A 17,655-nucleotide genomic window follows, 5' to 3' on the forward strand; every position below is an offset into this window, starting at 1 on the left:
CCAAAATGATGCACTTTGGATCTTGATTCATGCTTATAAGGTGTTGGTCTTATGAGGATACAAGAGCTTCTAATGGATAACAAGATGATAGAAGAAATACTTACACTTTGGAAGACTTTAGGGTGTTCACGGCCCAAGAACAAGTAGGTGTTCTTGGTGAAAAGGTTGATGACTTGAAGATCTAACCAAAAAGAGTTGAACCCATAGATGAAATCAAAGGGTTTCACAAGATCAAGAAGGATATCACGAAACAAATGGAAGAATCACTTATAATATGGAAGAAAATGGAAGTGTTCTTGATGATACTTGAGAGAGAATCAAGTTTCAGCCTTGAAGATGTGAAGAATGATGAAGAAATAAAGGAATATGATACTTAAGGGAAGGGGTTCACGGCCAACATGGAGTTTACGACCGTAAACTCTTGTTTGGGGCCGTGAACTCCTTGTGATGGAGTTTCCAGCTCGATTGCAACTCAATGAACTTTAGCTGACACATCCCTACACACAATCCTTAAGTGTACTAGGCTTAGGCCCCGTTTGATACACATCTTTCCAGGTCCAAACAGATCTTTCTGGCTGAATGGACCAGAAAAACTGTTTGATTTGCACAAAAGAATGGGTCTTTCCCGGTAAGATATGTCTTTCCCAGAAAGCCCCAAAATCATATCTTTCTGGCTGAATGGGCTGGAAATACAATTATACACCAAACTCCACATCTTTCTTTCTTTATTGGATTATTAATTTTTTTAAATAACTTTTTTTAAATTTATTTTTCATTGAATTATTAATTTTTTTCATCATTCAGCACAGTCAATCAGATGTATAATCAAACATCATGGTTTCTTTCCCAGTCAGAAAACTTTTCCCAGACAACACTTTAGCAGACAGCACTTTCCCAGACAGAAACTATCAAACGGGACCTTAGAACACTCAAACAGATCCCTAACAATGCTAAAAGATAGCTGAAACAAATCTGACATTTGATTGGATTGGTTGGCTTAACCAGATAGAAATTTCGGGTTGTCACAAAAAGAAAATCAAATCGAGGGATACGACTATCAAAATAAAGAAACTTGGTGGGAAAAAAAATAAAAAATAAATAAAGATATAAATTGTGAATACGTTAAAAGGATGCCTAAGTCATCCTTTGATTCCCCACTTTTAACAAACTTCCGAATAAAAAAAAAAAAAATTCTGTTACTCTATCTCTCATTCCCCTACACGGAAAGAATTATGATGCACAAAGCCACAAACTTTATTCGATGCCTTCAATCTGTTCGACGATATGTCTGAACCAATAAAAAATCTTTTCAATGGCCTCCGCCATTGAAAACCCATGTCCAACCTCGCAAGAAAACTCAACGGATGAACGACTAATCAATTCGGGTCACATTCAGAAAGAAAAACAAAAATGGGCTTCTTCACCGGTCTCTTTTTCGGTGTTGCATTTGGCCTCGGTTTCATAGTCTGCATTGCTCGTTTCCAGAACATTCGATCTGCTCGTCGTGCGGATCTGGTATGCGTTTTTGATTCACACATGATTTCATAATACGTTAATGACGCCAACACATAATCGTACGACATGAAAGCAATCTGAACACACTGTTTTTGTTTCTGTTGATTGATTAATAGTATATGATTTGTGTTAAGTTCAGGCTGGAACGATAGCTGCATTTGCAAAGATGACTGTTGCGGATTCCAGAAAGCTTCTTCCAGGAGAGTATTACCCTCCTTGGGTTGTTTTTGCAAGGAGACAGAAGTTGAATTGGCTTAATCTCATAATGAACAAGATTTGGCCATATGTTGATGAGGTACTTCAGTTTCTTTCATTATACTATTTGATTCTTGTATTCTTCAAAAAAAAAAAAAATGTAATAATTTATTTTTGGGTTTTGTTGGATGCTAGCATAGGCAGCGTCCGATCTAATAAGAAGCTCTGTGGAGCCGATACTTGAGCAATATAAACCAATCATTTTGTCTTCTTTAAAATTTTCAAAGTTAACCCTTGGTACTGTGGCTCCACAATTTACAGGTTTGTTCCATTGCTAATTAATTTCATCTTTTCTTTATTTGTTGACATGCACAATTTTGTTTAATTTATAGTTAACAAATGCTCCCATAAAACTCATTTTGTTAACCATGAATTAAACAAAGTTGGAACCGAAACGCCTACACTGCAATCACAAACAGCCATAGTAGTTGCAGTGTGAACTCAGAGTTTCAGTTCCAATGTGGATTAAGCTCCTTATCTTATCTCAATCTTCTAGAAGGTTTTTGGACCTCATAATGCTCTTGAGGCATGTTGGTGTGGTTGGAAGAAATAAGAATAATCGTTTTTGCTGAAATTTATATATAACAAGCTTTTTTTATGAGGTTGATGGAAGAATAAACCTTTTGTAGAAATTCCTTGTTAACAATAAGCTATTTATAGCATACAACAAGAAGATGTATACTAATATATTGATATAATTGCATAAAGTAAGTGTAACATGCAAGCGTTTGATTTGATAGATTTTTTAATAAATACCTAAATTAGGCTTTAAGTCGTTGAGAAAACTTTTCCACAATGATCCATCAGTTTTAACTATATTCGTTGAAAGACAAATATATATAATTTGAAAAGGAATCTTTCCACAAACGGAACATAGATCTTCAAAAATCTTTCCAAAAACGGAAGATACGTTACAATGAATAATAGACGATTGATTTATTCCACAAATAATACCTTATTACAAAAGGTCTTCTGTATACTAGGATGTTGCTAATTTAATTTTGGCATATTTAACCAAATATCAAAATTCTAAATATTGGGCTTCTTATGGGCATTGGGCTCTTATTTCAGCTACATAAACAGGCTGTGTAAGTTGTGTGTGATGTTCTTGGGGTAGTTGATATAATTGCATAAAAAACGTGCAACATTTGATTTGATACATTTTTTTAATAAATACCTATAATACCATTTAAGATGATAAAAATGATCAAACCTATCGATCATGATCAATCTCCCCACTATTTGTTGACAGACAAATACCTAGATTTGAAAAAGAATCTTTTGACATATACACCAAAATTCATAATCCTAACTAAAATAGTAAAATTTCATGCGTAGAATAGAGATTGACTGAAGGAGATCCATAATTTCACACATCTTAAACTATAAAAGAAAGAAAATCAAAATGCACAAATCTTGAGATTTTGGAAATTTTCAAATCAAAAACCCAAATAATCGAATTTGGGCCCAATGGTTGGGCCAAAATGACAAAGCCTATAACTCTATATGAATCAAAAGTTATCATCGGTTAAAAATAAAAATTGACTGTTTTCATTATTTCAAGTTCAACACACAATTGTTATAAAGTTGATAAATATATAATGTGGGATTGATGATTTATAAATATTTGTAGGAGTTTCTGTGGAAGAAGGTGATCCTGGAGAAATTACCATGGAAATGGAGGTGCAATGGGATGGAAAACCTAATGTAATTCTTGATATTGTCACCAGAGTTGGTGTGGCTTTACCCATACAGGTTCTATAATCTTTTTTATTTTTATTTTTTTTATAACGTAAAAAAAAAAAAGAAAAAAAAATGATTTTTGATCTTTTGTTTTTGCAACAGGTGAAGAATATTGCATTCACAGGCCTTTTCAGACTCATTTTTAAACCATTAGTTGATGAGTTTCCTTGTTTTGGAGCAGTTTTATTTTCCTTGAGAGAAAAGGTATATTTTTTTATAGAAGAAAATATTCTTCTTTTTATTTACAAGTCTTATTCATTTTTATATATTTTTTCATTCACAGAAACAACTAGATTTCACACTTAAAGTTATTGGTGGAGATTTATCAGCACTTCCTGGGGTATCTGATGCCATAGAGGTATATTATATTATGCAATGAATAAATTACAATTCTTAAATTCTGTAACAATATTTAACATTTTAATTATATTATAAATTGAAAAAAAAATATTACCCTTTTCTCATGAGTCATGATTTCACTTTCTGTTTATATTATAGGAAACAATCAAAGATGCTATTGAAGACTCTGTCACGTGGCCAGTTCGAATAGTTATACCAATATTAGCAGGCGACTATAGGTACATCACATGCTTACACGTGTCATCCACTTCTACTATTATCAAAAAAACATAATTAATTTTATAAATCGAATTGTTTATTTAGAAACAGAAAAATAAGCGTCTTCCTCATAGTTGATAATACGTCATTTACGTTTTATACTTTTCATTATAAACAAAATAAAAATTAAAACTTTGGTTTTAGTGACTTGGAGTTGAAGCCATGTGGAATACTAGAAGTAAAGCTGATAGAAGCGAAAGAATTAACGAACAAGGACATTATCGGAAAATCAGATCCTTACGCCACTCTATTCGTACGTCCACTTCGTGCGAAAATGAAAAACAGCAAGACAATTGTAAGAACTACTAATAATTAACAACACCGATAATACAATTTTTCATTAATTCAAACTTAAAATATGGTTTGATTTTGATTTTGATTTTGTGTGTAGAATAACCAATTAAACCCTATTTGGAATGAGCATTTTGAGTTCACTGTTGAAGATCCGAATACTCAACATTTTACGATAAGAGTGTTTGATGATGAAGGAGTCCAGGCTTCCGAGTTAATTGGGTGTGCGCAAGTCCCCATAAAAGACCTTGAGCCTGGCAAAGTCAAAGATATATGGATCAAATTGGTCAAAGATTTGGAGATTCCAAGAGATAATAAAAAGAGGGGTCAGGTAATTAAATACTAGTAATATATTTCATTATGTTTTTCTAGACATAAATGATATGTAACGTATTTTATTTATGAAATTTTTAGGTGCATTTGGAGCTGTTATATTGTCCTTTTGGAACAGATGCGGGATTTCAAAGTGCATATAACCCTGATTTCAGATTAACTGATTTAGAGAAAGCACTCAAGTCAGGGATTAGTGATACAGACGTTGATCCAGCAAAACTTGCTGCACAAAAGAAGAAAGAAGTGATTGTGAGAGGAGTTCTTTCTGTAACAGTAATGTCGGCTCAAGATCTTCCAGCCGTTGATCTTATGGGAAAAAGCGATCCTTATGTTGTACTTTTAATGAAAAAAACAGAACAGAAATTAAAAACCAGGGTAATTTTTTTTTATTTTTTTAACATTTTCACCAAAATCCATCGTTCTAAATGTTTTTTTTTTTTTTGCAACAAATATACAAATGGTTGCTAGAATTTATAGCCATTGAGGGTTTTAACAAAAATCCAAAAAAAACACTATACATGAAAGTTTAAGGTCGATAAAAACCAGTACTCTGATTTATTTTATGATTTAAACATTAATTTTGAAATTAAAAAATAAAAAAGCAATCTTAACTACAAAAATATTCTTCTGAATGTTTTTGCAATTTCATTACCAAAAAAATAAGTCGTGGAGTTTTTTTTTTAAAAGAAAAAATTCGGTAATTAAACCAGAAAAAAGCTGGTTCGGTAATGAATTTTAAAGGAATTTGGTTATTTTATGTTTTTGTGTCATACTATCATGAATTAAATGTTTTGCTAAATTGCTTAGATATTGGTTGGTTTTTATTGGATAAGTTATGATATTTCAATGATTTGATTTTTTTCAGGTTATAAATAACACCTTGAATCCTGTATGGAATCAGACATTTGACTTTGTTGTGGAAGATGGATTACGTGATTTGCTAATGTGTGAAGTGTGGGATCATGATACTTTTGGAAAGGTACACATCTTTTTTTTCATATTCAATACATTTCGTATTTGCTAAATAAATAGATAAGTTAAGATGGGACCACAAATTGAAATAAAATAAATAAAAGTAACCAAAATATAAATATATGTTTTACTCTCTTTGGCATACTACTTTATTTTTATTGTTATGTTTGTCATACTAAAAAATGGTTTATAAAATAATTTTTAAAATGCTATTCGGACTAACGAATCAATAGGCTTATAGAGTTTTCTTTAATGATATTTTGTAACAACTGTAAAAAAAAATGTTTTATTAAATTCTACACATCCGAAAAGAATACATCTTATTTTTTTACTAGTTTATGTGTTTTAAAATCACTTTTAAGATTGAATTTATTCTTCTACATGTTTATTTATATACTTTTGCATTTCTTGATAGTTTAGCATCAAACATCAATTTATATTAGTCGTCTTTTAAGCTAGTATAGTTTTATGGTCATTAGTTTTTTTTTTTTTTTTTTTTTTAATCTATTTTGGGTCTTGTATCAGGATAAAATGGGTAAATGCATCATGACACTTACGAGGGTGATATTAGAAGGCGAATATACCGAAACATTTGACTTAGAGGGATCTAAAGCAGGAAAGTTGACTCTGCATCTTAAGTGGACCCCACAAACAATTATTCGTGATCCTTGATAAATCAAAACTCAATTGTTCGTCATTTGCATCACGATCAATAGAACTTAAAGGCTTTGTGCAATGAACTCACATGCAAAAACCTTACGGTTTCAACTTTATAGAAGAGTACACAAATAAAAAGAAAACAACCACATTAACAAGTCTTTTGCGGGTTTTTTTTTTACCTTGATTGAATTCGTTATTTATTTTTTTCTTAGTTATTATTATTTTTTATTTTTGAGGTAACTGTAAATGATATATAGATGACAAATCTTTGTACCAGTTAAAATTATAGTCCCTTAATATGTGTCTTTCAACTTTGCTAGTCAGGGGGTTTAATCGGGTTTTTCATCCAAAAAAACCCAACTCGATAACCATCCGTCCAAACCGAATTACCAAATGGGCTTCCGTTAACCGGATCATCAATTGTATTAATTTTCACGATTTATATTTTATTTTTTGTTCATTAGTATTTACATTTTTGTAATTAAAATCCATACATTGGGTAGGGCCCGAATTAAACAACTCAAAATTGAACACTTTCACCTGAAATTTATTTTGGTTTAAGCCAAAACCGAAATCTAAACCCGTAGGAATTAGGACCTGTATGAGAGCACCGAAACATAAACCGGATTGGATGGGTTATTAAAATCACAAGGACTTTTGAGCAATTTTGATTTGGTTAAGGGTATTTTAGCAAATTGCCTTACTTTTAGGTGCAACTATCTTTTCGTGGAGTACAACCTAAGCTTATCATATATCATCATGACAACTTTATAAAGTCAACTAGGAGAGTAAATTTTGGACTTATTATGGAGTGGGAATCAGATGCAACTCGCTATAAAAAGATAGATTTTAGTCCTATAACTATCGGGCTAGATTATTTCGGTCCTCTAAATTTTGACATATTTATAGGGGACAAGACGTAGTTACATATAGACCCGAACATCTTAATCGGTTTAGGGTTAAAAAAGTTTGGATCAATATAGAACCATACAGTCTTGATCTAGTCTAGACCGGGTCACTCTCATGTTTAGCAACCCGTTGGTCTTTATATAGTCTTAAATCGGTCAAAAGTTGGTCTGATTTTGGTGCTAAACTAGTCTAAAAATCATCCAAATCCGGTCCAGCTTATATACCGGTCTTCAGTAATTCCCAAATTTTGAATTATAACAGCTATAATCGACAAGCAATGACTACTTTCCGGTCTTGGGTCAAACTGGTCCCAAATCCTTTTTTATCTCTAGAAATCTCTTATATTCTCTCTTGATTTCATCATTTTAAGCAATCTTTAAACTAAAATCATAAAATGTCGGGAGCCCAAGGTAGTTGTACATATTGGTCCGGTTTTGATCCAACTGTATCTTTTGAGGAAGTTAGCAAATGAAGTTGTATCACGCCATTTTCATATTAATTCACATAATCCAAACAAAATAACAAACTCATTAGTAGATCACTTAGCTTGTATATGTTATATCCAACTCCAATAGCATGCTATATTGACAATTGTAATGTAAGTTTTTATAAATTCTAACTAAACTATTAAGTGAATATCATAAAGAATACATTCCCATGATCTCCACCACAAGATTACTTGACTCTTCTTTAAGAGTTGCATATAATTTTTGGAGTATTATATCAAACAACAATGATGATATCACAAGCTTATTTCCCTAACAACTAATGTTGTTTTGTTTAGTATTTGTGAACTAATAAAAACAATATTGATGAGTATTGAATCATAAAATTACTAATGGAAGGCTATTATTAGTGAAACTAGGTGTAAGACACATGTATTAAATGAGTTTATTTAAAAGAAAAACTAAATACAAAATTCTAAACATTTAAGAAGTTTGTATTTATAATAAAAGTGAGAAAAATATTGAATTATAAAAGTTAAAGTGTTTTTTTTCTCATTTAAATTTAAACAAATAATTTAGATAAATAAATAAAGAAAATTAATGAATCTTTAATTTAGTAATTTTGAAATTAGAAGGAAAGTTCATTAATGAAATTGATATACATTTATTATTGCATTTAAATAATATTTGGAATTTAATAAAATGAAAAAAACCATAAAATGACATGCGGAATAAAAATTAATTTAAAAAAACCACAAAATTACATGTGACAAAATAAATGAGAATGTGACATGTGGAAAAAAGATCTTTGTTTATTAGGGAGGATGACAACGACAATTATAAAAATATTTTGAAAACTTTCTAACGATTTTATGATTTATTTGACATTAAATACATATATTAAATTTAAAGGTGTAATCAAGAGTATTACTACTAATCTACTATTAGTCAACTTTTGGGTCATAATGATATTAAAATTATGATTAATAAAAACATTTAACTTTTTAGTGTGAAAACAAACATTTACAACTTAATTACTTATATAAATGTATCCGGAAATTTTCAGAAAAGTCTCTAAACTTTAATAGTATTTATAAAAAAAGTCATGACTTTATTTTTTTTCTAGGAAATGTTATAAAATTGGAAAATTTGTAAAATTTAATTTGACCTGAAATAGCATGTCAACTGATGTAGTAGTTTTTTTAAAATCAAAAATAAGGATCATAATCAAAGTTTTTTTTTTTCTAAAACTATCTATATATTTATATTTATTATCGTACTGTAGTCTTAATATGATTCTTTTGTTTTTGTTTAATATTATTTTGTTATTGTATTGTAATCTAATGAGATTTTCACAATCTAAGAAAAAAAATTATTGTACTTTCTCTTTTAAATCTAGATAATCTGGATTACAAATAATATTATTATTGTTTTTTATTGTATTTTTACATGATAGAGAGTTTTATCATTTTAATGTTATTAATTATATCTATAATATTGTAGTATTTTTAGTGTAATATTGTTGTGTGTTTTCAATGTAATCTAAATTCCAGATCAAATAGAGAAAGTAATATTTTTTAACTTTAAAATTTTATGTTGTTGCAAGTTTATTGTTCATATTGTCTCATGGTTTGATATGTGGGGAGGTTGTTATATCTAATTTTTGTTTTAGTTGTGTAATTTTCTTTTGTAGTTATTTACATTGTATTTTTGTCGATTATTTTTGTTTTTAATAAATACTTTTGTTAAAATAATTGATGGTGCAACAACTACTCAGTTTAGTACATCTTGGATTTTGTGACAAATAAATTTTGTGTTTGAGTATCACTTTGTAGATTGGACTTGGAGTGCAATTTTGGAAATAATATAAGGATAATTTATGTAATTTAGTCTAAATGCATTTCAAATTTATTAGATTTCAACACATATTATGTAAAACCAAAAAATAGTGGAAATCACATGCACCTAAGTACCAACGGATCATACTTGAGCCGGAGACATCGATTATGGATTTTTACTTTTTCGTAGCTAAGATAGGTTTTTCATATTTTTTCATCCAATAATTTGACTTACGCAAAATCGTAATTTTAGAGATCGTGAGTATCATAACAAAAGTAAATGGATTACACTTGCAAGTTGGCTATAAGTTAAAGGACCAATTTTGTAACTTTGGAAATTATACAACAAATTAAAGATTACTTACTACCTTTGTCTTGATATGGAGGAAGCACAACTTTCGCGGATTAGAATTTTTTAGACAAAATAAGCAAAAGACAGCTTGGTCATCATTTAAGCGAAGAAAGGGTGAAGAAAAATTGATAAAAAGAGGCTTCATTTTAACTGCGGCATTTTCAACACATAAAAAGGCTTCAAAATCATGGCGTTTCTTTATCGCGTCTTCCTCCTCGTTTTCTCCAGGAATTAATGCATAGAAAAGCTTAGATCAGGGGACATCAAAAACCCCATTTGACAGGACATTTCAAAGTGATTTCTGTCGGTGGGAATTGGGGATTTTTCAACTTTTGAGGCGATCTCAAAGATCTTGGTGGGGAAACCTTAGATCTTTGGTGTTTACTTGCAAATAAACAACAAAGGTTTGTGGGTTTTTCATTATAATTGATGGGGTGGAGATATAAAGCTGGGTTGTTTATGATTGGTGCTGTTGTCATCATATGGGTCTTCTCCGCAGAAGTCACCCAGGTCAAACTCTTAGATTTCTCGTATTAACTTCTAATTTTCGTACTGTTCTATTGTTTTTATCAATTTTCTTCTTAATCGATGAGGATATGCGATTGGAATTCTCAACATTGGCTATCTCCGTATATGTTTGTGGGTGTGCTTGACTTTTTGTTGTGAGTTTTTCTGATAACTTGATGTTTTTGGTGGGATTTAACCCTTTAAATGATTAGTAATTTACTTGTATTCAGGGTTATGTTTGAGGTTTCATAATTTGAGTTAGATCACATGAGTTTCTTGAATCCGGGACTAATTTCAAGACTATTTGGTAGGAAATTATTTGGTGGTTATACATGTTAATAGGGAATAGGGATTCGATCATCACATAATGGAATATATGTGCATTTTAAGTTGATTTCAAGTAGAATTATATGGCGTCTGCAGTTGGAAGGTGTTAAGATGTTTCATATATCACACACCAAATTAACTCAATTGCTCATTGTGTCATTGTGAGTTTGGAAAAAATTCCTCAATTGTGCTTTGTAGAGGGGCATTTTTGACATATCCCTAAGATGTTAACACTAGAATAAGGGACCAAATTCTGACTATTTTGTACATTAAAAACAGGGGATTTTCACAGACTATAAACAGCCATTTGCAGTGACATATCTTGGAGCTTCATTGATGGTTATATATCTCCCAATTGCATTCATCAAAGATTGGATAATAAAGTTACTCAAGAAAAGAAAAAATCAATCCCCTGTTTCATTGAACTCCCCTCTTAAATTCATTGGTGGCTCAACAGTATTTGAATTGGAAGGTGACAAATCATCATTAAGTCGAAAAGCTAGTGATCATGATATTGCTATTCAAGAAGAAGGAAACCCTTTAGTCCCTAAAACCAAAAATGATAATTTGCCATTAAAACATGAAACACAAGTTACAACAAGGGAGGTTGCTACCTATGGATTCTATATTGCACCTATTTGGTTTGTCACTGAGGTAACTATCTATGTTCATGCAATTTTTTTTTTTTTTTTTTTGAGTTTAAAGATGATTTTTGATACAAACAGTCAAAAGATCTTTGACCAAAATGTTGACTTTTTCAGTCAAATAAGCTGTTTTTCAACTTCAAATTGCATATGATTCGTTGTGAAATTTGGATAACAAACCCATGTGAAATCGTTGATCTACAACAAAATCCTATCAGAATTTCTAATTTGTAGTTCAATAAGTTTGACCTTGAAAGTAATAAATAGGGTTTAATGCAAGAAACAACAATATACTTGTATTTCTTTGTTTATTATAGCATCCTACTTTCATTTCTTCCTAATTATAGCAATATCATCCAAATATAATTTTCAAAGTTCAGTGTCCTAATTAGAAAAAAATACGAATATAATGTCTTAACATGAAAAAAATTAAACATAAGACATGAAAACTTGCATGTAGCCCTAAAAGTATGATTCTTTCCCAAGGATGGAGGGTATAACTGTAATTTGACTTGTTCTTTATGCTTTCATTTGATGACAGTATCTATCAAATGCTGCACTTGCACGTACAAGTGTTGCTAGTACAACAGTGCTTTCATCAACTTCAGGGCTATTCACTCTTTTCATTGGTGCATTTTTGGGTCAAGATTCCTTAAATGTCACAAAAATTGTTGCTGTTTTTGTCAGCATGGCTGGTGTTGCCATGACAACCATGGGAAAAACTTGGGCTGCAGATGAAGTAGCTTCAACTTCCAATTCGTAAGTCCCTCCCTCTTTCCCCTTACAAATTTACACTTTTAGTCCCTGTCTTATATCACTTTTTGCATTTTCACCCCTCTCCTTCTTAATGTTTTTCTCGGTAATGTTGTTAGAGTCTTGAAAACCGTCTCTGTCTCTTTGCAAGAATGCAATAGAACGAGAGAAGGGTTGTAATATTTATCTTTTTTAGAAAAAAAAAAGTGTAGTGTTTAGTTTTTTCATGAATTTGGTGTTGTTATTGAATGTTTCAGGGCATTGAGTTTGACTGATATATAGTTGACCTTTTTGTTTCTTTTAAAGAAATGGCGATCGCTCTCTCGTTGGCGATCTCTTCGGGCTTTGCTCAGCTATGTCATATGGCCTCTTTACCGGTCAGTATCATCTTATCATCTTTTCTTTTTCCAATTTCAAATTATTTCAAATTATTCCTTATTAGAACATCATTCTACTTTGAAAAATCTACACAATTATTATAGCAATGGTAACATATTTTATATAGTTTGGATGATAATAAAAAATTATTTTTATTTAACCCTTTTACAGTGCTTCTTAAGAAATTTTCCGGGGAGGAAGGAGAGCGCGTTGATGTGCAAAAATTGTTTGGATATATCGGTTTGTTTACACTCGTGGCTCTATGGTGGCTCGGTAAGTCAGTCTACACATTTGGAATAAATACTACTCATTAATTTTGCCTATAATAAATATTCTCTAATGTACTGTATTTGACATGCATTGGACTGCGACTGATATTGATACTGATACTGATGTCAATGTTGCAAAAATTGTACTTTTCTGTCTCACCCCACCCAAAAATTCTATAAAAAAAGCATGAATGCCCTCCTCGTCGTTATTGAAAATAGCCTTAGAAAGCTTGTTTGAGTGCTACTTCACTTTTTTTTTTTTTCATTTAATTTATGATGGATTTTTGTGGTAATTTCAGTTTGGCCACTAACGGCATTAGGAATTGAACCAAAGTTCAAGATTCCACACTCGGCTAAAATGGATGAAGTGGTTATTGCAAATGGACTTATTGGGAGTGTTCTTTCCGATTATTTTTGGTATGTAAATAAATATAATCTATTGAAATTTGTATTAAATGACTAAAGGGGATTGATTTTATTTTTTGTGATTTAGGGCATTATGTGTTGTATGGACGACTCCATTGGTGGCCACCTTGGGCATGTCACTCACCATCCCGCTTGCCATGGTGGCGGATATGATGATCCATGGCCGCCATTATTCCGCCATTTACATTCTTGGTTCCGCTCAGGTAATTATAATTGTTGTAAGGGTATTTTAGACATTTTACCTACACTGTTTGGTAAATATATAACATTCTATTGTGGTTAATTTACAGGTATTTGCTGGGTTTGTGATTGCTAATCTTCCGGATAAAATTTCCAAGAAAATTGGATTATAGCACGTGATTCATCATCACTAACTCTTAAAGATTCTTGGTTTCAAATCTTGATTGAAGCTGATTTGCCAATCATCAAAGGTGAATATGGTTGAATTGTATGATGGGATTTGATTGTTTGAAAATGAACTCTTGGTGAAGTTGCTTGAAGAGGCTCATGATTAAAATTGTGATATATGATATGAATACTTCTTTTTTCTTATTGATTTAAGTTTTGTTTTTCAATTTTGTGGGAATTTGTTAGGACATGCAAGATTGGTAGATCATTTGTACTAACCTTTTAAACATGTTAATATCAAATGTCTTGATTTGTTTTGTTTTTTTTTTGGGTAAATTTGCATATTGATTCAAGTTATGTTCATAAGGCTACGGGGTGTTTACATGTTATAACCTGCTAAATTAGGATAACGCATGATGTGTAATTACATGTCAAGAGATATTATTGTTCAAGCACCGCATGCGACCACTATATGTCATGCATCACAAGCATATATTGTGTTTATTTGTAAAGCCAATAGCGCCTTAGAAATAGTTAGATATGTCATGTAATAATGACACTAGTAATAGTATGTGTCGCTCGTCTAATGGCACCAATAATAATGTGCATGTATGAAATATTTCTATAAAAAGATTGTCGATCGATGGAGATCAAATCATTGAAAATTTATGAAAAACGAATTTATTCTTAAATGTGTGGTGAAGTTTTAACTTTAGAATAACATATCATCTATCAAAATTACCATACAAGCATTCGACGATCAGCCAAATATCATTCCGTAAGAACAACACTAACAAGTAGTAATTGGTATCATTGTTCTTTAATAAGAAATTATATTTTCATTTTCTAATTTTTTTGGTGTTAATGGTATTCCTCAAAAAGTTTTTCTTTTATTTATTCTTCGTAAAAGAATTTTAAGAGCATGGATGTATATCTTATTTTGTATTCAATTTCTAGAATCGGTCATGATGATGATGATGATGATGATGTATACACACACCATGGCCAATTCTAAAAATCAAATACAAAATAATATATACATCATTGCTCTTAAAATTTTTTTATGAAGAATAAATAAAAGAAAATCTTTTTGGGGAATACCATTAACACCAAAAAATTTAGAAAATGAAAATAAAAAGTTTCTTGTTTAAGAACAATGATATCAATTAGTACTTGTTAGAATTTAAAATTATTATTAGCTAACATTATATTCTATTTTTGTTTTAAACTCTTATGCTTGTATGGTAATTTTGATGGATAATCTACTATTTAGTAGTTAAAACTTCAACACAAACTATTTTTCATTTTTTTTGATGATTTTATTTCTAAAGAACGACGATGCATTTATAGACATATTTCATACATGCACCTTATTACTGGTGCGATAAGAACGATCACATAGACATATACTATTACTAGTGACATAGACACATACTATTACTAGTGACTTATCACATGTCATATCCAGTAGGACGCTATTGACTTTACACACATAATATTACTAGTGGCATAGACACATATTATTACTAGTGTGATTATTACATGACATATCCAACTATTTCTAGGGTACCATTGACTTTACAATTACATTACAAAATAATAACATACTACTATTCAAGACATATTTCAACACACTACATTATTAATTTTTGACAGGTAGTGATGACATAGTATGCGGTGATGGTGGTTGGGTTGCATGACATGTGTTATAACTTGCCAAATCAGCATAACGGGTGATGCGTTAACACCATACCACATATACTGTTTTTCTATAATTGTTGAATTTGATCTTTTGTAGAAAAACAATGTAAAGTTGTACGTCATCTTCAGTGTTTGCGATGATTTTTTTAGTAAATTGTGAATTATGTATTTACAAATTACGATTTGTATTAGCAATGATTTATAAACTGCATTTACCATTTGTGGTTGAATAACTTGCCTTAGTTTTTCTGACTTTCCGTGATTTAACATATGATTTAATAAAAATGTGTGGTTATTGGTTAAAGATTTGGGGGGTACGTTGATGTGCTTTTCTAAGTATGATTGATTGAAGCACTTGATATCATAGTGTATTTAGTTGGTTTTTGGATGAGTAAACCGTTTTTGGTTTCAATTATATCATTAGAGTTTAAATACTCTAAGCAATCTATAGACCTAACTTCTTATCATGCACAACTAGTTTCCTTATACCATATCCAAGGATTTAGACCTAAATATTTCAAATCATAGACCTATTATCGCATGCACAACTTGACTATGGTCTGAGACCTTTTTAATTTTTTTTTTCTTCTTGGTTGCAAGAATTGTCGTTTGATCAGGTGGTCAGAAATTCTTGGCTTTTACAACAAGATCTTGATGAAGGGGGTGCTTGCATTCAGTTTAAGAACAAACTAAAGTGTTTGAAACAATCTATTAGGGATTGGTGGTCTCATGAGAATGCAAAAAAGAACGTTGAGATAAAAGTGTTGAATGACAGATTAAAAGTTATTGATAGATTAATTGACGAAGGAAAAAGTTAATTGTCATTGATGGAGGAAAGAGGTAATATCCATTTTCACCTAGCTACTTTCGAAAGTAAAGAGATGAAGGACGTGGCACAAAAAGAAAAAATAAAATGGAGGAAACATATAAATACCTTGTTGTGATTGTGTTTTTTCAAAAACAATTTTGTAGAGTAACAATGTAGTTTTTCGTAATTGTATGTAATGTCTGCAACGTCAATCTTCCTTAAATACACGGAAGAAGACAATTACGAGGGAAAAACGACGCCTAATAATATTGACTCAATAAAGGATTTAGTGGGAAACTACATTTTTGGGCCCATCTAGGGGTGTTGCCTCCGGAACCCCAAATTTCCGAGGATAGATTTATCAATTCAAGTATGCACCTCGCACCTTTAGTCTCGAAACATAAACTGAACTCAGTATGTGTCGGTATTAATCATGACTATACCAAAATATGTTGATAACACTAAAATCACCTAACTTTCTTCCTCCATTTTAGTGTAATCCTTAATTAACTAAAAGGCAAACACAAAACCAAACTCATGCATTAATAAAAATGTATTGAAGATTGAATTTTTATATTAGTATAATACACATTTAAAATACTTGAGAATCTGTCCTAAGTATTGAACATTTCAACTCATTTGAGTAACTGAAGATTGTTGGGTTTAATTCAAAAATCGTTTTCTAAAAGCACTAAAAACGACAACGGAAACTTTAAAATGTTGAATAAACTAAAAATCATTTTAACCCACTAGTGATCATTTTGCATGAACATGAATGATTAAAACAACCATAGAAAGAAAAGATTACAACCTTTAAAAACTTTGATTCTTCATGGGAGGTTGGAAGTTGTAGAAGATGGAAAAAGTACAAATGAGAACTCATTTAAAGTTTGTGTAACACTCTAAATTTTCAAATAAAATTTTCATTTTTAATTCCACACAAAACACTGTTTAACATCTCATACGCAAATCATAATTGTCTCAAAACACAATCACAAAAACTGTTTGACTCATATCCCAGAATCCTCAAAACATAAATCAATAAGCTGGTGTGTACAATCATGTCGGCGCCTTCCCGCGATCCTGAGATGTACCTGAAACACATTTCACACAGCACTGTAAGCACAAAGCTTAGTGAGTTCCCCAAAATATCATACACAAATAATTAGCCTCTCATGGCTATATCTCGATAAAGACCCTCCGGTCATGTGTCTCAGTGAAGACCCTCCGGTCTCACGGCTCGAGTTGGACCCTCCAGTCCTGTATCTCAGCGAGAACCCTCCGATCTTACAGCTCGGTCTGGACCCTCTGGTCCTATCTCAATAAATGCAAAGAATAATATACAACATAAATCACAAAGACAAAATACATAATATCACATATCTCAGTATAAGCACATAAGACCCTCCGGTCAATAACACATATATGACCCTCCGGTCGCACAGTAATTACCACTCTGGTAAGTATAGTGAGAAGACTCACCTCGTGAAATAAAGCAAGTAAATCCCACACCCGAACTGCCGGTCTAGACTCCGCCTAACATATGTCACATATATCTTTAA

At 31.2% G+C, this 17,655-nt stretch overlaps 2 protein-coding genes across 2 annotated transcripts; both read left to right on the plus strand.

The window, feature by feature from the left end:
* The first annotated feature begins 1,170 nt into the window (after positions 1 to 1,170).
* LOC145118549 (synaptotagmin-4-like) lies at positions 1,171 to 6,772 on the plus strand. Its single transcript, XM_079054241.1, has 12 exons — positions 1,171 to 1,515; positions 1,655 to 1,810; positions 1,911 to 2,031; positions 3,404 to 3,525; positions 3,616 to 3,717; positions 3,797 to 3,871; positions 4,012 to 4,091; positions 4,276 to 4,426; positions 4,523 to 4,753; positions 4,837 to 5,130; positions 5,621 to 5,734; positions 6,253 to 6,772. Exons 1-12 carry the CDS (start codon positions 1,411 to 1,413, stop codon positions 6,397 to 6,399), a joined length of 1,698 nt encoding a protein of 565 aa, XP_078910367.1. The 5' UTR covers positions 1,171 to 1,410; the 3' UTR covers positions 6,400 to 6,772.
* A 3,200-nt stretch (positions 6,773 to 9,972) lies between these two features.
* LOC145120613 (EamA-like transporter family) lies at positions 9,973 to 13,906 on the plus strand. Its single transcript, XM_079056410.1, has 8 exons — positions 9,973 to 10,442; positions 11,046 to 11,420; positions 11,952 to 12,169; positions 12,470 to 12,540; positions 12,713 to 12,814; positions 13,110 to 13,227; positions 13,304 to 13,439; positions 13,527 to 13,906. The coding sequence occupies exons 1-8, from the start codon at positions 10,362 to 10,364 to the stop codon at positions 13,587 to 13,589; spliced, it is 1,164 nt and encodes a 387-aa protein (XP_078912536.1). The 5' UTR covers positions 9,973 to 10,361; the 3' UTR covers positions 13,590 to 13,906.
* The last annotated feature ends 3,749 nt before the right edge of the window (positions 13,907 to 17,655 follow it).

Source organism: Lactuca virosa, chromosome 6 (genome assembly GCF_052849685.1).
Source record: "Lactuca virosa cultivar CGN04683 chromosome 6, Lactuca_virosa_CGN04683_v6, whole genome shotgun sequence".
NCBI lineage: Eukaryota > Viridiplantae > Streptophyta > Magnoliopsida > Asterales > Asteraceae > Lactuca > Lactuca virosa.